This window comes from Bos indicus, chromosome 9, assembly GCF_029378745.1.
Source record: "Bos indicus isolate NIAB-ARS_2022 breed Sahiwal x Tharparkar chromosome 9, NIAB-ARS_B.indTharparkar_mat_pri_1.0, whole genome shotgun sequence".
Classification (NCBI taxonomy): Eukaryota; Metazoa; Chordata; class Mammalia; order Artiodactyla; family Bovidae; genus Bos; species Bos indicus.
The window spans coordinates 42,126,512-42,149,918 of record NC_091768.1 but is presented as its reverse complement, the minus strand read 5'-3'; the positions used below and the strand labels follow the sequence as shown (position 1 = coordinate 42,149,918).

At 38.7% G+C, this 23,407-nt stretch overlaps 1 protein-coding gene across 1 annotated transcript in view; it reads right to left on the bottom strand.

Annotated features, from left to right (window-relative positions):
- Nucleotides 1-16,860, bottom strand: part of SNX3 (sorting nexin 3) — a 47,218-nt gene extending 30,358 nt beyond the window's left edge. Inside the window, exon 1 of the mRNA XM_019967263.2 lies at nt 16,532-16,860. Within this exon, the coding sequence (XP_019822822.1) occupies nt 16,532-16,693 (162 nt within the window). The 5' untranslated portion in view covers nt 16,694-16,860. The remainder of the gene's footprint in view (nt 1-16,531) is intronic.
- Between the last annotated feature and the right edge of the window lie 6,547 nt (nt 16,861-23,407).

Genomic DNA, 23,407 nt, shown 5'->3' with positions numbered 1-23,407 from the left:
TGTAACATATACAACAATAATGCACAAAGGAAGGAGAAAGTGTATTGGACCAAGGTTCCTATTTCACTGGAATTAAGTTGGTATTAATCTGAAGTACATTGAGAAAAGCTGAGGCATACTGTAATTTCAATATCAAACACTAACAATAATTTTTAAGAAGTAAAAAGAATCTCGGGCATTTAAACAGTAAAACAGAAAATATCTAACACAGAAAGCAGTAAAGGAGGAACAGAGAAAAACATGAGACATAGAAAACAAGTATCAAAATGGCAGAAATAAACCCATCATACTGGTGATTTCATTAACAATAAATGCAGGGACTTCCCTACTGGTCTAGTGGCTAAGACAACAATCCTAAGGCAGGAGCCCCAGGTTTGATCCCTGATGAGGGAACTAGATCCCATATGCAACAACTAAGAGTTGCTAAACTAAAAGTACTCATGTACCGCAAGGAAGACAGAAGATCCCACATACTGCAACTAAGACCTGGCACAACCAAATAAATAATTTTTTTTTTTTAATAAACGGATTTAGGGAGAAAATATTTTCAAATGAAATGACCAATAAGGGGTTAATCTCAAAAACACATAAAAAGCTCACACAACTTGACAGCAAAAAAGCAAACAAGCTGATTAAAAAACAAGAACTGATCAGACATTTTCCCAAAGACACACACAGGAGGCCAAAAGGCACAGGAAAAGATGCCCAACACTGTTAATTATCAGAGTAACACAAATTAAAACCACAATGAGATATCACCTACACCTGTCAGAATGGCTATTGTCAAAAAGACCACAAATAACAAATCGTGGGAAGGATGTGAAGAAAAGGGAACCCTTGTACACTGTTGGTGAGGATATACATTGGTGCAGCCGCTGTGGAAAACAGTAAGACCCAGCAATTCCACTCCTGGGTAAATATCAGATAAAAAAGAAAACACTAATTTGAAAAGATGTGTGCAACCCCAATGTTCATGTGGGTGAGTGGGCTCAATTGTATCTGATTCATTGAGACCCTGTGGACTGTAGCCTGCCAGGCTCCTCTGTCCATGGAATTTACCAGGCAAGAATACTGGAGCGGGCTGCCATTTCCTACTCTGGGGATCTTCCCAACCCAAGGAACAAACCTGCATTTCTGGAGTCTCTTGCATTGGTAGATTGATTCTTTACTCTGAGCCACCTGGCAAGCTCTCCAATGTTCATAGCAGCATTATTTTCAATTCCCATATTATGGAAGCAACGTAAGTGTCCATCAATAGATGAATGGATAAAGAAGATACGGTTTTTAGTATACATGTATGCGTGTGTTAAGTGTTTATTACAGTGGAATACTACTCAGCCATTTAAAAATAATGAAAGTTTGCCAGTTTCGACAACAATGGACTCGGAGTGTATTATGTTAAGTCAGACACACAAAGACAAATACTGTATGATACCATTTATATGTAGAATCTAAAAAATAAAACTAATGAATAGACTCACAGATAGAGAACAAACTAGCAGTTACCAGTGGGAAGAGAAAAGGAAGGAAGGGCAAAATAGGGATGGGGATTAAGAGGTACAAACTACTGTGCATAAAATAAATAAGCTACAAGGGTATACTGTACAACACAGGGAGTGCAGCCAGTACTTTTTAATAACTATAAATGGAGTACGGCCCTTAAAAATTGTAAATCACTATGCTGTACTCTTCAAACTTATATAATATACATGAACTGTACCTCAATTAAAAATTTTTAACAATTGTAAAACAAAATGGATTATATACACCAATCAAAAGGCAGATTATTCAGATTATCAAACTGAATAAAAAACTTATATCCTCTCTACAAGAGAGGCACTTAAGATTCAAAAACAAAAACAGGTTAAAAGTGGAAGGATGGGAAATGATATACAGCTTACAACTAACCATAAGAAAGCTGGAGTCACTGTGTAAGTATCAGATAAAACTGATTTTAAGACCAAAGAATTGAGATTCTTGGCAAAAAGTTTTAAAGAAATGTTTTCCTCCTTGGCTTTGGTAACTTGAAAGGAAAGAAGATACACATTTAATAACTGTCCCTCCCCCACAGGAGAAGGAAATGGCAACCCACTCCAGTTTTCTTAGCTGGGAAATCCCATGGACAGAGGAGCCTGACAGGCTACTACTGTGTATGGAGTCACAAAAAGGTCAGACATGACTTAGCAACTAAACAACAACCACCTCCTCTATTATCCATTTCTATGCTTTTTTTATTGTGGTAAAATGTACATAACATAAAAATTACCATTTTATGTGTATGGAGTTCTGCACCGTTAAGTACATTCATTGTTGTGCAACCCTCACTACCATCCGCTGACAAAACTCCCATGTTTAAAAGAATACATTCTATAAGACTATGAGTACCTGGCCTTCTCTGGTGGTCTAGTGTTAAAAATAAACCTGCCAGTGCAGGGGACACAGGTTCAATCCCTGGTCGGGGAAGATCCCACATGACGTGGAGCAACAAAGCCCTGGAGCTGTAACTACTGAGCCCACATGCTGCAACTACTGAAGCCCATGTGGTTAGAGCCCACGCTCCACATCAAGTGTGGCCACTGCAGTAAGAAGCCCAGGCACCGCAACAAAGAGCAGCCCCCGCGCATTCCAACTAGAGAAAGCCTGGTGCAGCAACAAAGACCCAGCACAGCAGGGGGAAAAAAAGTAAATAAATCTCAAAAAAATAATAATGAGTAACTGGATTCTTAAGAGTTTTGACCTTTCATTAAGCAACTCCAAGGGTAAATCAGAGTGCTTGGGGGGAAAAAATGCAGATCCGGTAATATATATGTTACAAAACTAATCTTTTACTGAAATCAGCACTCTTCTTTTTTCTGACAGTGCAATAAAAACCTAGAGCCAATTCTCAGATAATGACAGCAGCAGCTAGTATTAAATAAACAAGACAGTACTTAAAAGTCCGTAACACACATCATTTAATTTTAGGAGGATCCTAACACTTTCATCTTAGGATGGACAAAAGGTTCAGAGAGGTTAACTGCCCAAGGGCACTCAATTAGTAGGTAGTGTAAAACCAGGCATGAATTCGTGTTCGTAGTTCAAGTGCTCTTGATGTTCAAGATACATTAAACAGTATCTCCCCCAAAATTAGTAGAAGCTCTAAAAAAATGTACATAAGGTGCTACATAAGTAGCGCCTCAGTAGTAGGTTGTTTTGTTCTTCTGCCACAACGTCCTCTGCTCCAGTCTGCCTCCTGTTCCCTTCTACCAACACTAGGCTGGGAAAGACTGTCCCAGATGTTTAGATCAAACGGGAGAGAAATCTAGCTTCCTTGAGAAGAATACTTAAAACACTATGCCAGACCTATTAGTTAAAGCTCAAAAAGAAAATGAGATGGTGGATAAGCAGTAGTGAGCCCGATACAGAGACTGATGGAGAGAGAGAAACAAAATGTAATGTCAGGGCAAGAGTAGGAGATAACAATAGTAAATAACAGCAACTATGAACTAAAACAACAAAATGTCTCTGCGGACTCCGGCAGAGAATACTGATATCAAAATTTCTAATTTTCTAGCAATACTGATATCAAAAAACTGCTAAGATATCTCTGAAGCCAGATGATAGTTAATAAAAAGGTCCTATCAAGAAAATAAGTCTCTAACCTTTGTTTGGTTGGATTAAGAAAATCTATCTATTCTTAATGAAGAATGGGATGTGTATGAAGTCAGTTACACCTAGAGTTTGGCACAGGGCTAACAGTGACCAGATTGTGAGTGACCACTAACCAGAAACAGTGAGATAGGACAAAAAGGTAAAAAAGCAAAACAAAATCTCAGGTTAAAAAGCAAAACAAAATCACAGGTTAAAAAGCGCTGAGTGCACTGGCCCCTTCATATATGAGCCATCCTGTATATCTGAGGCCAGTATCAACTATAGTCAACTAGACAAATCATACAAGTCAACGTCAATGCCAAGAAAACTGGACAAAGAGACGTCTGATAATTTGAATCTTAAACTTTAAATACCCCAATATAGCGAATGGCTATTGTATTAAAGTTGTTTTAGACAAAAATATCAGAAGTTCTAGAGAAAGGTAAATTGAAGAACATACTCATTCTAAATAATCTATTGAAGTATATTCGTAACTGATGTCCTACTTCAACCTATAAAATTTTTCTTAATTTTGTTTGATCAGATTCTATATAATTACAATCCTTCTAAAATACTGTTAGCTTTGACATTCTTGAAACTCTGGGTACCATATGTTTGATACATATTTTTATGGGCTTCATAATTGGATATTTAAAAATTTATTCTGTCACAAATCAACGTAGGAGTTTTCAAAAGATTGTTTTTGTTCATTTTGAATGAATGCCTTATCAAGATTCAGGTTTCTTCTCAAAACAAAAACAACAAAAAAAATTTGTGACATTTGAAGAAATTGTATAGTTATACATTCACTGCTTGAAATCCTTAAATATATTTTAGACTTTGAGGCCTAGAATCACAAGTTGCAAAGGTCAAAATACTTTTCTCTTAAGGTGTGCAGTGAATGGAAGATACTAGTGTTTTTAAGACTAGGCTTGAAATTATGGAGGGTCAAAGACCTTACAATAGAGTAGGAAATTTTTTCTAAGTTAAATTTTAATCAAGAGCTAATAAGCTAAGATATTCATCACCCAGAACATTACTTGTCTAGTCTCAGAAGTTAGCACTCTCTTACACAAAGGCACTAGATCACAACAGCAAGGGCAAATGACTGAATCGAAGATTATGCGGTTCTTTCTCTTATACGCAATCTTTTTAAAAAAATACACTAGTCATGCAGCATTGTTAATTTTGACTTACACATGAACAGCCAAAGCAACAGTCTTTTACTAATTTTCTCTATAGTTTGGAAAAATAATCCTCTACAGGTGATTAAAGTAACACATTCAATTTTTTCCATGAGAAAAAGTGTTTTTCTATGCCTTTGGTAAAACATCTTGGCAGACTAGAAGGCAAGGGATAATGAGAGCTGATGGTGCTAGATTCTGATGGAGATAAGAAAGATAAGGCTGTGTGGCCTATAACCAAGGCTCAGAATCAGGCTGAGCCCAGTCCCCACTGACTCTCATTCTCTTGGAGTGAGTCTATTGTGTTTCCTTCTGTTGGAAATTATCTTTAAGACAGGGCCATGTCACTATTATAGTTTCCTATTGCTGCTTTAACAAATTACCACTAGTTTAGTAGCTTAAAACAACACATATTTATTATCTTATGGTTTTGGAGGTCAGAAGCTTGAAATGAGTCTCACTGGGACAAATCAAGATGTCACTAGGGCTGCATTCCTTCTGGAGGGTCTAGGGGATATGCTTCCTTGTCTTACCTAGCCTCTGGAGGCTACTCGCCTTCTTCAGCCCATGGTCCTTTCTTCCATCTTCAAAGTCAGCGATTAGATCACTCCAACCTCTACGTCCACTGTCACGTCTTTTATGACTAACTCTCCCACCTGTTTCACTTATAAGGGCCCTTATGATTATACTAGACCCACCCAGATAATCCGGGACAACCTCTCCATCTCATGATCCTTAATTTGATTATATCTCCAAAGGTAACATTCTCATATGTTAACACATTCAGATTCTAGTTATTAGGAAGCAGAAATCTTTGGGGAGTTATTTCTGCACCCACAATAACCCAAGCCACAGGTGCCACCAATTATGACATTTGAAGATTCCTAACAAGTAACGTATGGTAGATAATGTTGCCACAAATTCTTTGAAGCTACTTTCATCTGAGAGGTGGAGTTTATTTCCCCACCTCTGAATCTAGACTAGCCTATGACTTGCTTTGAGCAAGAGAATGTGGTAGAAGTGACAAGCAGTTTTCTAAGCCTAAAACTCAGAGGTCTTGCAACTTTCTATCTTCATTCTCTGGGAATGCTATTCTAAGACTGCCATATAAGAAAATCAGTAGAGCCTACTGGAGAATGAGAGGCCATCTGGAAGAGAATGAGGCACCCCAGGAGACAGACAGCCAGACATGCCAGCTCTCCAGCTCAAAACAGTTGCACAAATGAGCACACAGAAACTGCCCAGCCAGACCACAGAATGGTAGGAAATAAATCACTGTTGCATGTCATTAAGTTGGGGTGATTAGTTATGCAACTGACATAATATTGGTTACTGGGAAAAACCAGTCTACAATGTGTACGTATCTGGATGAGCTTTTGGCAGGAGGAATAAAGAAGGTCATTTGGGTTAGATGGGAGAGGAGAACAGCAGGTAGACTTTCATGGCTGTATCACAAAGCATGATCAGGCTGATACAGGAAATGACTGTTAAATAAGAATGACCCTGGCTATTTTTATGATCTGTTCTAAGTAGAAATAAAAGCCATTACAGTTTCTAAGAAGAGGCAGATAACTAAAACTATATCAAAGAAAACATAAAGTGCCTACCATACCAGCTTGAGACACAGCAACTGCCCAAAACATGCTTAAAATAAAACAAACCATAAATAAAGAGGTAGGGAAAGACATTTGAGCCAGACAGTAACAACAGGTCCCAGGGCATAAAGTGGTCAAAATCCAGTATTAATACTGTGTGACTTTGGCAGGTCATTGACAATGGAAAAGACAGCTATTCTCTCTGCCCTTACACCCCTGGTCCCGCATGCAGGCTTGGGTTCCTACTGAACATTATGACTGTTTTCACCAAGTAGTATCATTAAATTGAACTGAATAGAATCAAACTGACCTACCTCCCTACGTTCCAGTCTATAAGCTTCCTGCCTTTAAGAGCAAGCCATACATTAACACAGTGACTGGCATGTACTAGGTGGTTCATAAATGTTCATTTATTGGACAGTTTTAGGGAAAACTGATCAAAGAAAACATCCAGTCCTGTTTCAGGTTGGTGTGAACTTCTAAATGCAGCAACCACATCTTTTTAAACTTGGCATTCCAGTTCAGTTCAGTCGCTCAGTCGGGTCCGACTCTTTGCAACCCCATGAACCGCAGCACACCAGGCCTCCCTGTCCATCACCAACTCCCCGAGTCCACCCAAACCCATGTCCATTGAGTTGGTGATACCATCCAACCATAGCATTCCAAGTGCTCAATAAAACAATTGGCCCACAGGAGCCACTCAAATGTTAAGTTGAATCTAAAAAGAAATGTAGTTAGGAAAAAACTGATTAGAGTCTTAAGAAAATAAAACTGGGCAAATACACAGATTACAGATAAGAACCATATCTAAGTGAAAATGTCTACAATTTATTTCAGCTTAAGTATATCAACATCATCTGCCCTTTTAAACTAAGAGAAAAATTCTATCAATTTACTATATTGTTCCATTTTGAGAACTAATATCATAGTTCCTCAATTTTCAACTTAACCCCTTTCTACAATTCACACATTAAACTTACCCACATCAGTAGTCCAACTAATACCAATTTAATCATTTAATAATGGCATACTGCTATAACATGTAAACAATTAACCATGTAAGAACACAAAACATTAAATGATGATATGGTATGAAACAACTAATTCTGAGCTAGAAAATATCTAAACCCCAATCCTGGCTAGAACAGACTCTAGTTTTGTCAGGCACCACCTTCAGTTTTGTCACTGGTTTATCAACTGAAACTAAACCACCATGAACTAGCTACCTAACAGTTTCTATCAGCCCCAACTCTCTCTCTCTAGATATTCAAAGGAGTTTACAAAAGGCTTCAAGCGAGAAAACTAGTTTTACAAACTGAAACTCTTTGTGGTTGGCCTTAATATGAATAGTAGATGTAATGACTCACAAGGTTAGATTGTGTCTTTGCAAAAACTCGACCTTTAGAAGGAAAAAATGGCGCCTACTATTTCATTCAGTACCCGAGAATAGGACCACGCTTTACAATCAAATAAGATTCTCCAAGTGCTTTGTTTTCCACTATTCCAAAGCTACATAAAATATAGACCAGTGACTGGCCAACTTTTTCCCAAATGGCAAGACAGTTATTTGAAACTACTCAACTCTGTCCTTTCAGTGCAAAAGTGGTTGTAAATACTATGTAAACAAAATATTAAAAGATATGCTGTGTTCTAATAAAACATTAAATAGGTAAGCCCATAGCTGCTGATCCCTGTTCTATAGTGATCAGTGTTTTAAGACTGTTTTCTGTTATATAATATGGTGGAAATCTTTGAGTGTAAATTTAAACAAAGGTCTGGTGATACACAGAAGTATGCTAGCCAACAAGACTTTTATCTTTGTTTCCACATGAAAATGATCCGTAATATCATGGCAAAGAGGAGATATTGAGAACTAGACATAAGAAAACGAACTTTGAGGCTCCTTTGTTCCTCTAAATGAATTAGAATTTCCAAACTTACTATAGAACAGAGAAGCTCATCCCGTAAGGACAGGAAGGGGAAAAACGGAAAGTAAACAAGCTATAGGTGGCAGGTGTGGAATAATTTTAGGAAAGCCAAGGAAACAGAGATGCTACATCATTTATAAAAGTCTAGAGAGCAAAGAATTAGAAAGTGATCATTCCAGTATTGTTAGGCACTAAGTAATTTTATTAAAGTGATCTTGTCTTCCTAGGATTCCCTGGTAAGAGACACTGACCTCACTCATTTAGATGGCTCAAACAATATACTCCATTACTCACTGTCATCAACTAAAACGCTGGTCCCAAGTAAAACCTCCTACATAGCTTTAAACAGTCACTGAAGGCAAAAAAAAAAAGTTAATCATGTATTTTCCATACTTCTAACCCAAACTCGACCCCATGACGTACTTCTATCGAACATGCCATGTCTTCATGCCTGCCTCCTTTTTCTACTCACCAAAATTTTCTCTGGAAGGGATCAAATTTATTTACATCAAAACAAACAAACAAAACCCAACTTACATTCAAGGATGTCAAAACTAAAAGGAGCTCAAATTTTATTTCTTACAAATCAAATAAACTTTCTCTAAACTTTGAAATCTCAGTCATCAGCAAACAAAGGAAAAAAAAGACAAGATGAGAATGTTGCCAGTGCCACAGCCTAGAAGACAGACCCGATTACTTCTTTACCACTGTGTGGAAGCAGAGAACAGTGTCTGTTCCTCCTTTCTTCACATGGCTGCCCAGCTAGATTAAATTCCGCAGCTTCCTTTATAGCCAAATGTGGCAATGGGCCAGAAATGTGCCTTCACCTTGCCTAGAATGTGGATGTGATACCAGGAAGCTCACAGTCAGGTCACAATGCCAGCCCTGGACTGCTCAAGACTTCTTCACATGAAAAAATAAACTCAGTTTTTGAGGTCTCTGTGAGAACAGCCCAAACTATACCTTAACTGACCATATGTCATATTTTACTATGCTGTCCTAATAGGTTCTAAGTTAAATATTTCTTTAAAAGAACACCTTATTTGGCTGAAAGCTTTAAATCATTTAACTAAGCAATCTATAAACAGCAGTACCAGGATTACAGTATTGATTTTCTCAGATACCATCTTTCTTATATGATAGTCAAAAAACTGCTGGCTCTGCTTACATGGAAGCAGCATCAGATCAGATCAGATCAGATCAGTCGCTCAGTCGTGTCCGACTCTTTGCGACCTCATGAATCGCAGCACGCCAGGCCTCCCGGAGTTCACAGAGACTCACGTCCATAGAGTTAGTGATGCCATCCAGCCATCTCATCCTGTCGTCCCCTTCTCCTCCTGCCCCCAATCCCTCCCAGCATCAGAGTCTTTTCCAATGAGGCAACTCTTCACATGAGGTGGCCAAAGTACTGGAGTTTCAGCTTTAGCATCATTCCTTCCAAAGAAATCCCAGGGCTGATCTCCTGAAGAATGGACTGGTTGGATCTCCTTGCAGTCCAAGGGACTCTGAAGAGTCTTCTCCGACACCACAGTTCAAAAGCATTAATTCTTCGGTGCTCAGCCTTCTTCAGAGTCCAACTCTCACATCCATACATGACCACGGGAAAAACCATAGCCTTCACTAGACGAACCTTTGTTGGCAAAGTAGCAGCATATTATAATACAAACATAAAAGTATCTAAAAATAACATTTCACTCCTTTTTTTTGTTAAGTATGATTGTGAAAGTGAGATGAAAAATCTCATGGAATCACCAAAATACCTGAAAATTAGGCACTAGTAGATTTTACACTTTAAAGGTATAGGGTGGCAATACTACTAAAATACAAAGATTTCTTAAATGTATATAAATTTGTCTCTTCCTGATTTCTGGCTTACTTTCATGATTATTACACAGGGATACAGACATGGATGGCATAAGACAGGGGTGAAAAGATCAGGCTTGGCTGAATGTAGTAAATGCTTCTCCTTCCCCCAAAGCTAACTTGTTGGCATGCTTTGATAGTATCTAAATTGTCTCCCCTTTAAAAATAGTTTTCATCTTTGGCCAATATCACTGGTTTTCCTCTCTGCTACATGTAAGGATCTGCTTCTTTTTCTCCCTTCCCTCCCCCTACCACCCTAGAATTTGCCTTTTTAAAAATCCCATTGAGGCTACTAACCACTGCAGCTCCATTTTTTTTTTTTCATACTTCTCTGTTGCCTGTCATAACTCAAAAGACAGAGAGCCTGGTGCCACCAGGTATAATCCTTGCTGCACAACAGTAAGGTGCCCTTGCTGGGGTGCTTTTTAAATTACCACTTCCCAAATCCCACCCTAACCCAATTAAAAAAGAATCTAAAGGATTTCAAAAGCTCCCCGGGTGATAATGAATGTTCAGTGAGGGTGAAAGAAAAAATATGGCCTCTGAAGATCAGAAAATCTATATTCAAATCCCAGTTTTGCCATTTAATAGCTGTGATTTTGGACAAGTTACTCAACCTTCCTAAACTCCATTTATTCCTAAAGTATCCACTACATGTCAAGCACAATGTCAGATGTTGAGTTAGGGTGATCATGACAGTCCCTGTCCTCTAGAAGGTTACAGAAGAAACAGGAATTAAAGGGAAAAAAAGTGAAAGTCGCTCAGTCATGTCCAATTCTTTGCAACCCCCATGGGCTGAAGCTCACCACGCTCCTTTGTCCATGGAATTCTCCAAGCAAAAATACTGGAGTGGGTAGCCATTCCCTTCCGCAGGGCATCTTCCAGACCCAGGGATTGAACCTGAGTCTCCTGCACTGCAGGATTACCATCTGAGCCATCAGGGAAGCCCATACAAGCAAACAAATGTAATCCTAAAAGGGCTACAAGGACACACAAGGAGGAAATCCAGTCTGGATTCCAGGGATCAGCAAAATCTCTAAAAAGGTAAAAGCAAGGCTGAGTTCTGCAGGACAAGTAATGATAGCCAGATAAGGCTGCTAAAGCAAGATAGAGGAGGAGTGTATGCAAAGGCCTGGATAGTAGTCAGCTTATTTGGGAGATACAAGTAGTTCAGCAAAACTAAAATCAGAATGAGGGAGGAACAAGAGATGAGGATCAACAATGACTTCAGCTTCCACATTTGCAAAACAAAGATATTATTTGCTCTGCTTGGTTACTCAAAGATCAAATTACATATATAGCAAACTGTCTTGAACACAACAGGTACTCAGGTGATAAATTCCCTCACCTTTCACACGAGAAGAAGCTTGCCTTTTATAAGCATTTCCAATCAACAACACACTTTTTCTTTTGAGCCAATCAACAACACACTTTTTCTTCAGATGATTTCATCATAGCACAGAATTCAACAGTAAGTTCTTTTCAGCTATTTTGTTTTTCTGGGGTGCATCTTATCTACTGTGGATTAATGAACAGTCAACTCTTAGGTCTCAAGGACACTAACATTGAGACTTCCTTCTAAAGGTTCAGACACTTGAGGGTTCTCCAACACCAGGCTGTAGATAAAAAAGGTTTTAATATATTGTTTAAATGAACTGAAGCTGTGAAGCAATACAGAATGTGGACCACAATACTTCAAATCCAACCCTGACTCTGATACTCACAGGAGCTTCGTGCTTAGTCACTCAGTGGTGTCTGACTCTTTACAACCCCATGGACTGCAGCCCGCCAGGCTCCTCTGTCCATGGGATTCTCCAGGCAAGAATACTGGAGTCAGTAGCCATTTTCTTTTCCAGGGGATCTTTCAGACCCAAGGATCAAATCCAGGTCTCCTTCATTGCATGCAAATTCTTTACTGTCTGAGCCATCAGGGGAGCCCTGACTTTGACTTGAGTTAGATATTAATGATTTACGTTGGGTAAGAGACATCTTTCTGTGTCTTGGTTCCCTTATGTGCCAAAATGAACAATATAAAACAGGATCCCTTAACACAATATAACAGAGCTACTTTTTAACTGCCACTGCCTCACTCCCCCCACATTAAGGGATGGGTTAGGTAAGAACAGACTCTTAAAGCTATCTTTCCCTGATAGAGATCCTGGAGGTCAGCCATAGCTGGCAGCAAAGATGTATATCAGACTTTTCATGGTCAATTGATAAAGCTACCTAGATTCTGCAGATGTCCTTCGGCTCCAAAATGCTTTGATTCTTTTAAATACTATTTTAGCCCTTTAAGAATTAATTCACATAAACCCTAAAAACAAGTCTAAAAATTAATTTATTTCTGAAGAGAATACTAATGACTCAATTTAAAATGAGAGGACTCATCCAGAGAAGAATTACCAATACAAGTTTAGAATGGCAAATATTGTCAAGATGCTACTTTCATTATCTTTCCTGGTACAAGGTTTATTAGAAAACTTTACTATTCAGTTTTATGTTTCAATATGCCTCAACTTAAAAAAGCTACTTTTAGAAGCATGTCAGGTGATAATGTTAATTAAAATTACTGTGGTAATCATTTATGTATATAGCAGTCATTATGTTGTACACCTTAAATACAATTTTATATGTCAATTAGATCTCAAACTGAAAAAAAAATATATCAATACTAGCACAATCATAGGAAACATACTACCTTAAAATATGTCTGTGTGTGCTTAGGTGCTTAGTTGCTCAGTTGTGTCTCACTCTTTGTGATCCCATGGACTATAGCCCACCAGACTCCTCTGCTCATGGAATTTCTAGGGAAGAATACTGGAGTGGGGTGCCATTTCCTACTCCAAGGGATCTTCCGGGCCCAGGAATTGAACCTGAGTCTCTTGGGTCTCCCACACTGGCAGGCAGATTCTTTACCACTAGAACCATGTGGGAAGCCCCCACCTTAAAATATGGAGACTTCTATTAAATATTTTTGGTCTTAAGTGTGAAATTTTACTACATTCTGAATGGCATCACAGCTTCCCACATGGAATGACACAAATAGAGTTCTTGATAAGGAAATCAAATTATTTTAGTAACTCACCCCTGCACATTAATGTAGAGAATGTAGTCAGCTGATCAATGACTTTTAATTTAGAAGTAGCTGTATTTAGAAAGAAGCAACTTTTGAGTGCCTATTATATACCAATCACTGTGCTAAAGAGAATTATGTGTATTATGTCATTTAGTCCTCTGAGGTAGGTACAGTCATCTCTCAGTATCCATGGGGGATCTGGTTCCAGGACGCACACACCTCCATATTAAAATCTGCAGATGCTCAAGTTCCTTATATAAAATGGTTTAGTATTTGCATACAACCTACGCACATCCTCTCTTTCACTTTAAACTATCTCTAGGTTACTTATAATACCTAACACACAATGCATATGTTATATATATATAGCTGCGGGTATGCAGCAAATTCAAGTTTTGCTTCTTGGGACTTTCTGGATTTTTTTCCTACTACTTTAGGTCTGTGGTTGGTTGAATACTCATATGCAGAACCGGCATCCTCAAATACAAAGAACCAACTGTACTATTATTAGCACACCTATTTTACAGAAGGGAAGTGGACCTTAGATTTTGTACCTTACTCAGTTATTCTTTGAACTCAGAGCTCAAGAAAAATCCTTAAATTAACTCTGGTTCAAAGCAGTTTTCTCTAGGTACAATACACCTTAATTAACTTAGAATCTTCAGAAAATTAAAGCCACATTATAGCACAAACTTCATAAACAGTGACTGAATTTCCCCTTCAGTTTTCTCTTTAATATGCCAAAATAATTCTAGAACCTGAGCTTTCCAAATCCTTTAATCATTTATGGTGCTCTCTGCTATGCCTACCATTAGAATGATTTTAAAAAACATTAATACTGTATCAATTATTTTTAAAAGCACAGAGATAATCAAGAGATCCTAATAGTCTTAAATACTATCCTCAAACCAAAAGATAAATGGAGATTGGGAAACTTGCATTCTAAAGTGCCATCATCCAGATAAAATTACTCTGTGAATTAGGGTAATTTCAATCAGATTCTATAAAATGGAACATTTTTCTTAAGACTAAAATTAGAGTGTAACCATAGGATAGTTTAAGGGCCCAAACTTTGGAACATAAAATGGTCTGACACGTGTCAAATTCAACAGCAGAAGGCAAGCAGCAGGGGCTAGGGAGAGAAGGAACAGTTTAGAATAGTAGTAATAAATGACAAAATGACTTACCTATTCATCTCACTGGCAGCTGTACCTTAATTACTCTCAAAAATCACATGCTGCTAAAATAAGTTCTAATATCTTACTATACGGTGTCCTGCATTTTAAGTTAACACATTACATTATTAAGAGAATCCCCAATGACATTTCATAAGGACTAGAAACTCAATTATATTTTCTTAGAAGGCACAAGCACTTATGACTTAACAGTTACTAACACACAACAATCTGGTGTACATAATCTAACAAACCAGTGTAGGTGTGTATACTCTGTTAATTCCTTAACTTATTAATCACTCTTAAAAAGGATTGCTTTCTTCAAAATACAAATGACAATACCATAAGCACAATTTAAAGTGTCACATACGCTATTTGGTAATAAAAATCAGATGAATTTTTTTTTAAAACTGTTATTATACTTAAAGTCCATTTACTATGTAAGAACTCAGCATGACAAACACAGTTATTAAATGAGGAAATGTAGGCAGGAGATTCCACTTCAGTTGTGTGACAGGAAGTACTAGCTCTGGAAGTTTAGAAACAGGAATACCAAGCTCTGCTGTAGCACAAGAAATAAAGGAAAATATGCTGATGAATGAGAGTAAAAGAAGTTCTTTTCAGTTACAACCTGCGATATATTAAAGGCAACCCAAAACCATTCCAAAAGTTAAGGGGGAAAAAATGCCTCATTTTTTTCCACTAGGCTTAGGTGACAATGTGCTTCCTTAGGTACACTGGAATTCAGATTCTGCAGTTTCGCTGTAACAAGACTGCTTGTGACTCATGTTTTACACATCCTTAGAGAGACAAGGGTGACTTGTAACATTTAACAGGTTAGTTTCTATTTTAAGTTGGATGATTATTACATTTTTTATAGCAACACATAAGTAAATTATTTTTAAGTGTCTAAGTTTCACAACAGTGAATAAACTGAACATTACTAAACTGTACAGTTAAAAATGGTTAAGATGGTATATTCTGTTATATCTTACCACACAAAAAATGAGAACGTTAATCAGACATTATTCCACTTAAATGTTAATAGTAATTTGTTACATAAAATTTGATTACTCATAAACCAAATTCTTAGGCTTAATTTTTAGTAATTTGTTACTGTCATTAGCAGCTGGATTCGTTTCACTGTAACTAATTTTTAAAGATACTTCCATACATGAGGAAATTCTTTAATTTTAAAGTAGTGTGTGAGAGTGAAAGCACTATACTCAATTAGCATCTTTCAAATCATCTGAATTACTTACTGCCAACAAATACTGGTTATGAAATTATAAATGTGGTTCTACTTCAGCTGATTCTTTCATTCAGTGAAGTGCAAATTTCGAAATTAGGAGAGCAAGATCCCTAAATGAACAGGCTTTTCTTAAAGCAGTGGTAGTCTTGATTGTGAGGCAGGCAACACTTCCCACTCCTCAGCCTTTAGCACAATTGTGGCCCAAAATACTAAGGTCAATCATTTTCCATCACCGTTTTCTCACCTGGCTCAGCCCTACCAAATCTGACAGGCTTTTGTAAACTTTCTTAAGGTTCTGTTCAGAAAAGCGTGCAATCTAGGTGAGTTTGGTAGCACGGAAGGGCCTGAGAGGAATCAGCTTGGCTCGGCCAACTCGGGGGTGGGGGGGGGGGGGAATAGTCTCCAGGAAAAGAACACCGGATTGTCTTCAACTTTGCGCAAACCCTCTTTCTCAGTCACAGATAGCTCCATTCCCGATGAAGGGCTGTGTTCTCGAAAGATCTACCCCTTTCCAACTCAAATGTCATTCCCAGATCAGCTGCTTGAGGGGCCAGCGGCGCTCAACCCACGCCCTCTTCTCCGAGTACCTTCTTCAAGTGCCAGAGCTGGCCTCAGCTCACCCTACAAGCTCCCATCCAAGCCCTGCACGAAAGCCCTACACGAAGACTGGCCCTGGCCCGGACCCCGCCCGTGGAAAAGTCTGCCCCACCATGTCAGCAGGGGGCCCCGCCTGGGCGGCCGTGGCCGTTTGAAGGTCTGCGCTCCAGGGTCCGCGGCGGACAGCCAGGACCACAGGAGTCTCTCCGTAGTGGGAAAAGACGGCCTCACCTTGACCCTGATCTCGTAGGTGGTGAAGCGGCCCCGGCCGACCCCCACTGTCTGCGGGTTGCTCACATCTATCTCGAGGAAGTTGCTGGGAGGCCCGTAGGCGTCATTCAGGTTCTGCGGCTTGGTGATCAGCCGCCGGGTGTCCGCCACGGTCTCCGCCATTTCGCTGCTGCAGCCGCCGCCGCCGCCGCTGCCGCGGACTCCCTCCGCCCCCTCCGCGTTCTACCGACACCTCCGCCGCCGCTGCTGCTGCTGCTGCCCGCCGCGGAGACACCGGGCTCGCGCGCAGCGGTCGCAAGGCGAACGAGCACGTAGAGCGGGCGTTCACCCCCACGCGCGTAGCTCCTCCCCGCGTCCCTCCGGCTTCCGCCTCCTGTGCCCTGGAGGGAAACAGCTGACCTGTCGGAACTTCGCGCCCGAGACCCGGGAGACCCAGCGGAAGCCGCGGAAGGGGACTGGGTCTAGGCAGAGGAGGGGAACAGCCGGCTTGGAACTTGTAGGTGCGGACAGGTTCCGGCCGGACTACAGAGCCCACAATGCACCGAGCGAGCGCGCCCCCGCCGGGCCGAGGCAGAGCTGCTTTGGGCTCAGTTTCAGTGTCGGCCTCGGCCTGGAGCAGTGGAAAGAGCACTATACGAGATCTTCGCGGCCTTAGAAGACGCGGGGACAAAAGTTAAATGGCGAGCTAGGGGAGGTTTGCCCACAGTCCGAGCAAAATTGCCTACGCTAATTCAATGCCAACCTATCCACCGTCTCGCTGTGAACCACTGAAAATGCCTTTCCAGATAGATAACTTTGAATTAATGCCTCAAGTGATTTTTGACATCAATTTGATAGTTTTACCGTACATGCGTCTGGCTTGGTAAATTGTGGTAGAGTGGTCTAAAAACTACTTCATAAGATCATACCGTAAGGTCAAGCCGTTTGGGGAGACTGATCAGTCCTCTAAAACAAGATAATATATGGGCTGAAACTTGCCTTGAATTTCTGATGGTCGAGTGATCTGCAGCTTTTCCCCTTCACTTACCACACAGTTACAGTAAATTAAAAAAAAAAAAGTGGTAAACATATTGCTGCAGCATTTGAAATGGAATTCAGATAACCTTTATCAGAAACGAAAAAACGACAAAACAATTAAGTAGATCATAGTTAATCTCCGACAAATGCAAACTTTGAGCATTGAGGTAAAAGGACAGATGTCTATCCCTGCCTGGGGAGTTATCTCTCTTGTTACGGTCTCATAACCCTTTTTGCATTTCTTTATATGTTGAGTTTCAGAAAACTTATTCACTTTAAATAATCTGATTTGTCCCTTAAACTAAAAAATTACCTGCATCTTTAGCAATGCTCAGAAAAGTTGGTGTAAAAAATTACTTAAGCATGATGTCAATCCCTTTCAGGAAAACTCAACATTCATTCATTAAGCAAGGATTTACTGAAGACCTGCTAGGTGTTTTCAACTCTAGATATTAGAGGTAAAAGGGTGAGGAAGACATTAAAATTCCCTGATCTCATCAGGTTAATTGTTTTGTATTAATATATTGTCTATCTTGGGTAGACAAATAATAAACCAATAAGTAATACATCTACCAATATGATTAATGTTATAAAGAAGATAATACTGGGTAATGTGAATGAAAGTGACCCAACAAGCTCATTAAGTTGGTCAGAGAAGTTCTTTGAGTGTATGTCTCCAAGAGAGAGTAATAGCAGAGTAAGTATGCCCAGACAGGACTCCCAGAATAAGGGCATACTTACTCTGTTGCAAGAGACCAAAGGGAAACTTGACAGGTATGATTACAGCAGTGAGCTCAAGAATGTATTTAATGATTCTTTGAATTGAACTATGTGAGACCTGAGAGACCAAGAACCACTCTATTGTGTTGTCATCCATGACACTTGAACAAAGCAATTATGGGATATTTGCTTAGAAAGCTTCTGTCTCATTGGAGGCCATGGCAGAGTAGCTTTGGGCAGCAGCAATTGCCTGCAGTGAAGTAGCATCTACAGAAAATAGCAGCACAGTCACACAGCTAAAGAGCTTCCCAGGATAAACATCTGGAAAAAAATCATCTTTATTTTTCAAGGCGATACGATTGCATTCCTAGAAAAACCTATGAAGAGTAAGCTAGTAGAATTAGCAAGAAAATTTAGTGACTGAATGAAGGTATCAAATTTAATTTATAGTTTTCCTCTAAGCAATGTCTAGTTAGACTGGAGATGGGAAAAATATCATATTCATAACAGAGACCAAAGTAAAAAAGAAAACAAGAATGGAAGGCACAAGAGCTACAGGAAACAAAATTATGAAATTTTAATAAAAGATATAAGCCAAAACCTAAATAAAAAAGACTCCATGTTCTTGGATAGGAGGACTTAATATAAAACAAATCACCTAATTTACTATTAATAATGCAAATAGAATCAGAATCCCACTGCAGTTGGTTTTACTTTGCCTTGGGTGCATAGGGTAGTAGTGGACAAGAATTTTCTTTTTTAAGTTCATATGTTGGAGATTAACCAAGAAGACCATGAACATGAAAAGAAAAATGTGATTTGCTTTACCAAATGTTAAAACTTAACTATAAGACTAACTGTAAGCAAAAGCATAGGGAATTCCCTGGCTGTCCAGTGGTTAGACTCCTCACTTTCACTGCAAGGCCCCAGTTGGATCCTTGGTCTGGGAACTAAGACCTCACAAGCTTCTCAGCACAGACCAAAAAAAAAAAAAAAAAGCCACAAGAGTATGGTTTTGGCTGTGTATAAGATAGAGTGTAGTACAGAAGGAGTGTTTCAAATCATTGGGGAAGTATTTCTGGCATAATCCTCTGCATTATGTGTGTCTGACTCTTTGTGACCCGTGGACTGTAGCCTGCCAGGTTCCTCTGTCTGTGGGATTTTCCAATCAAGAATACTGTAGTGGGTTACCATTCCCTTCTTCAGAGGATCTTCCCGACTCAGGAATTGAACCCAGGTCTCTTGCATCGTCTGCATTTTCAGGCAGATTCTTTACCACTGAGCCACCTGGGAAGCCCACCCCTGTGTTATACCATATATGAAAAAATTCCAGATAGAACTTATTTATTGTTGATGGTGGGTTTTTTTTATTTTGGCCACACCACATGGCTTGTGGGATCTTAGTTCCCCAACCAGGGATTGAACCCAGGCCCTCAGCAATGAGAGCATGGAGTCCTAAACATTAGACCACCGGGGAATTCCAAGATACAATTCAAATATTAATATGTGTGTGTGTGTTTAGAGAAATTTTAGGAGAAAAATTGTACAACCTTGAGTAAAAAAGTGCTTCCTAAGCAATATGGGAAACAAACTATAAAGAAAAAGTAGTCATTTAAGTGCATAAATTTTTTGTAAAAATTACTTTTTAAAAGACATTATAATAAAAGAATTGAAGGAAATATGTTTGTAACACGTAAGATAGTAAAAGGCTAATATTCCTAATGTGAAAAGAACTCCCCATAAATTGATAAGAAAAAGAATCCCATAGAAAAATGGGCAAAGAATGTGGATAGGTCCTATTTTATACTTTTTCAGATAATGAATTTATCAAATCTGCATAATAACTCTAAAAGTGGGTACTATTATTGTCTGCATTTTAAAAATGGGAAAACTGAGGCACAAAGGCAAAATAACTTGAGTACAGAATGGCAAAACTAACTCCAGTATTTACATATTTAACCACTATTTTTTGCTCTCTCTTAGGAAAAGAAATTCAAATGGACAATAAATGAGAACAATATGCTCAATCTCATTAATCAAATAAATGTGCGTCCGTGCTAAGTTGCTTCAGTAATGGCTGACTGTTTGGGACCTCTTGAACTGTAGCCCATCAGGCTCCCCTGACAATGGGATTCTCCAGGCAAGAATACTGGAGTGGGTTGTCATGCCCTCCTCCAGGGGATCTTTCCGACCCAGGAATCAAATCCTCATCTAAGCAAATATGAAATTCTGTTTTCTGTCTAGCATATTGGCAAAAATAACAAGTAACACGGAAATAACAGGGAAACAAGGATTTCCCTGGTGGTCCAGTGGTTAAGACTCTGCACTCCCAACACAGAGAGCCCTGGTTGGAACCCTGGTAGGGGAACTAGATCCTGCATGCTGCAACTAAGACTTCATAAGCTGAAACTAAGGATCAGGCAGGCCACAACTAGATCTAGTGCAGCCAAATAAATAACTAAAAAAAAAACCACAAGATCAGAAACAGTGTTATGGAGACTATAGGGAAATAGACAATTTGCTCATATTTATCAAAATTAAAGATATTTGGAAAAAAGTATTTAGGAAACTTTGATCCCCAAATCCAACTTTTGCTGCAAGAGACTATAGTACTTAAGAATGTAACCACAAGAATGTTTATGGCAGCTTTATTTGTGGTGGTAAAAACTGAAAACAGCCTGAATTAGAAATGCTTGGATTATAGTATATTCAAACTATGGGAAAGTATATAATATTTTTATGTAATTTACATGTAATATATAAATTAAATAATAGAGTAGATGAAATAGTTTAACTTTTATTTAAGATGTTAGAGTATACCTATATTTAGTTATTAGAGTTAGAAGAGGAGGGACTTCCCTGGTGGTCCAGTGGCTGAGACTTCACACTCTCAATGCAGGGGCATTGGGCTTGATCCCTGGTCAGGGACGCTGCAATTAAGACCCAGCACAGCCACATAAATAAAAATTTTAAAATGAATTAGAAGAGGAATATCCATGATATTTTGGAAAGAGGATCAAAGAATAATATGTGCAGTATGATCTAATTTGGGTAAACAAATAAAAGCCTGTCAGTCTACGTATGAAAGGATATACACCAGACTGTTAACACTGTTAAGAAAGGGTGGTAATTGAAGCGAGGAGTAGGGATGAGAAGACACAAACATAATCTAAGCATGGGCTAGATTATAGAAAACTATAACCAATTTTATGTTTTCCTAATGGTCCATTGGAGAAGGCTCTTGAGAGTCCCTTGGACTGCAAGGAGATCCAACCAGTCCATCCTAAAGGAGATCAGTCCTGGGTGTTCTTTGGAAGGAATGATGCTAAAGTTGAAACTCCAATTCTTTGGCCACCTGATGCGAAGAGCTGACTCATTGGAAAAGACTCTGATGCTGGGAGGGATTGGGGGCAGGAAGAGAAGGGGACAACAGAGGATGAGATGGCTGGATGGCATCACTGATTTGATGGACATGAGTTTGAGTGAACTCCGGGAGTTGGTGATGGACAGGGAGGCCTGGCGTGCTGCAATTCATCGGATCACAAAGAGTCGGACACGACTGAGCGACTGAACTGACCTGAATGGTCCATTTTAGACAAATTATGTCAATTTGCCTGTATTACTGTGTGTTCCTTGAGTAGTGTATTAGCTTATCATAGCTAGGTAGATCCGATCACTAAGATCATCCATTCCTGTTTATTCAGAGATCACTGAACAGTCAACTGATCGTAATTTCATTTTTGTGAGGATTTTCTTTTTTTTAATTTTTTTGAATTGAAATATAGTTGATTTATAATGTGTTAGTTTCAGGTGTTCAGTAAAGTAATTGCATTATATATTATGTATATGTATATATGTGTGTTTATATATATTCTTTTTCAGATTATCTTCCATTTAGATTATTACAAGATATTAAATATAGTTCCCTGTGCTACATAGTAAATCCTTGTTGTTTATCTATTTTATATATAGTAGTGTGTATTTGTTAATTTATCCCTCTCCCCCATTCTTTCCCTTTTTTTTTTCTGTGTCTGTGTTTCTGTTTTGTAAGTTCACTTGTATCATTTTTTTTAGATTCCACATATAAGTGATATCATGTGGTATTTGTCTTTCTCTGACTTACATATATGATAATCTCTAGGTCCACCCATATTGATGCAAATGACAATATTTCATGCTTTTATGGTTGAGTAATATTCCATTTTATATACAAACCACATCTTCTTTATCCATTCATCTCTTGTTGGACACTTAGATTGCTTCCATATCTTGACTGTTGTAAACAATGCTGCTATGAACACTGGAGTGCATGTATCTTTTAAAATTAGAGTTTTCAGCTTTTCCTGATAAATACCCAGGAGTGGGATTACTAGATCATATGGTAGCTCTGTTTTTAATTTTTTGAGGAACGTCTGTACTATTTTCTATAAAGGCTGTCCCAATTTATATTCCCACTAATAGTATAGAAAATTTCCCTTTTCTCCACACCCTTTCCAGAATTTATTATTTGTAGGCTTTTTGATAATAGCCATTCTGACTGTGTGAGGTGATACTTCATTGTTTTGACTTGCATTTCTTTAAGACTCAGCAATGATGAACATCTTCTCATGTGTTCATTGGCCATCTGTATGTCTTCTTTTGAGAAATGTCTATTTAAGTCTTCTGCCGAGTTTTTGATTGGGTTGTTTCCTTTTGATATTGAGTTGCATGAGCTTTTTGTATATATTGGAAATTAAGCACTTATCTATTGCATTGTTTGCATATATTTTCTCCTATTCCATAGGTTTGTCTTTTTTTTTATTAATGGTTTCCGTTGCTGTGCAAAAGCTTGTAAATTTGATTAGGTCCTATTTGTTTATTTTTACTTTTATTTCTTTTGCCTTGGGAGATTGATCTTAGAAAGTATTGCTACAATTTACATCAGAGAATATTTTGCCTGTGTTCTCTTCTAGAAGCTTTTTGGTGTTACATCTTATATTTAAGTCTTTAAGTCATTTTGAGTTTATTTTTGTGTATGGTGTGAGGGCATGTTCTAACGTCACTGATGTACATGGGACTGTCCAACTTTCCCAACACCACTTGCTGAAGAGACTGTCTTTTCTCCATTGTATATTTTTGCCTTTCTTGTCAAAGATTAAT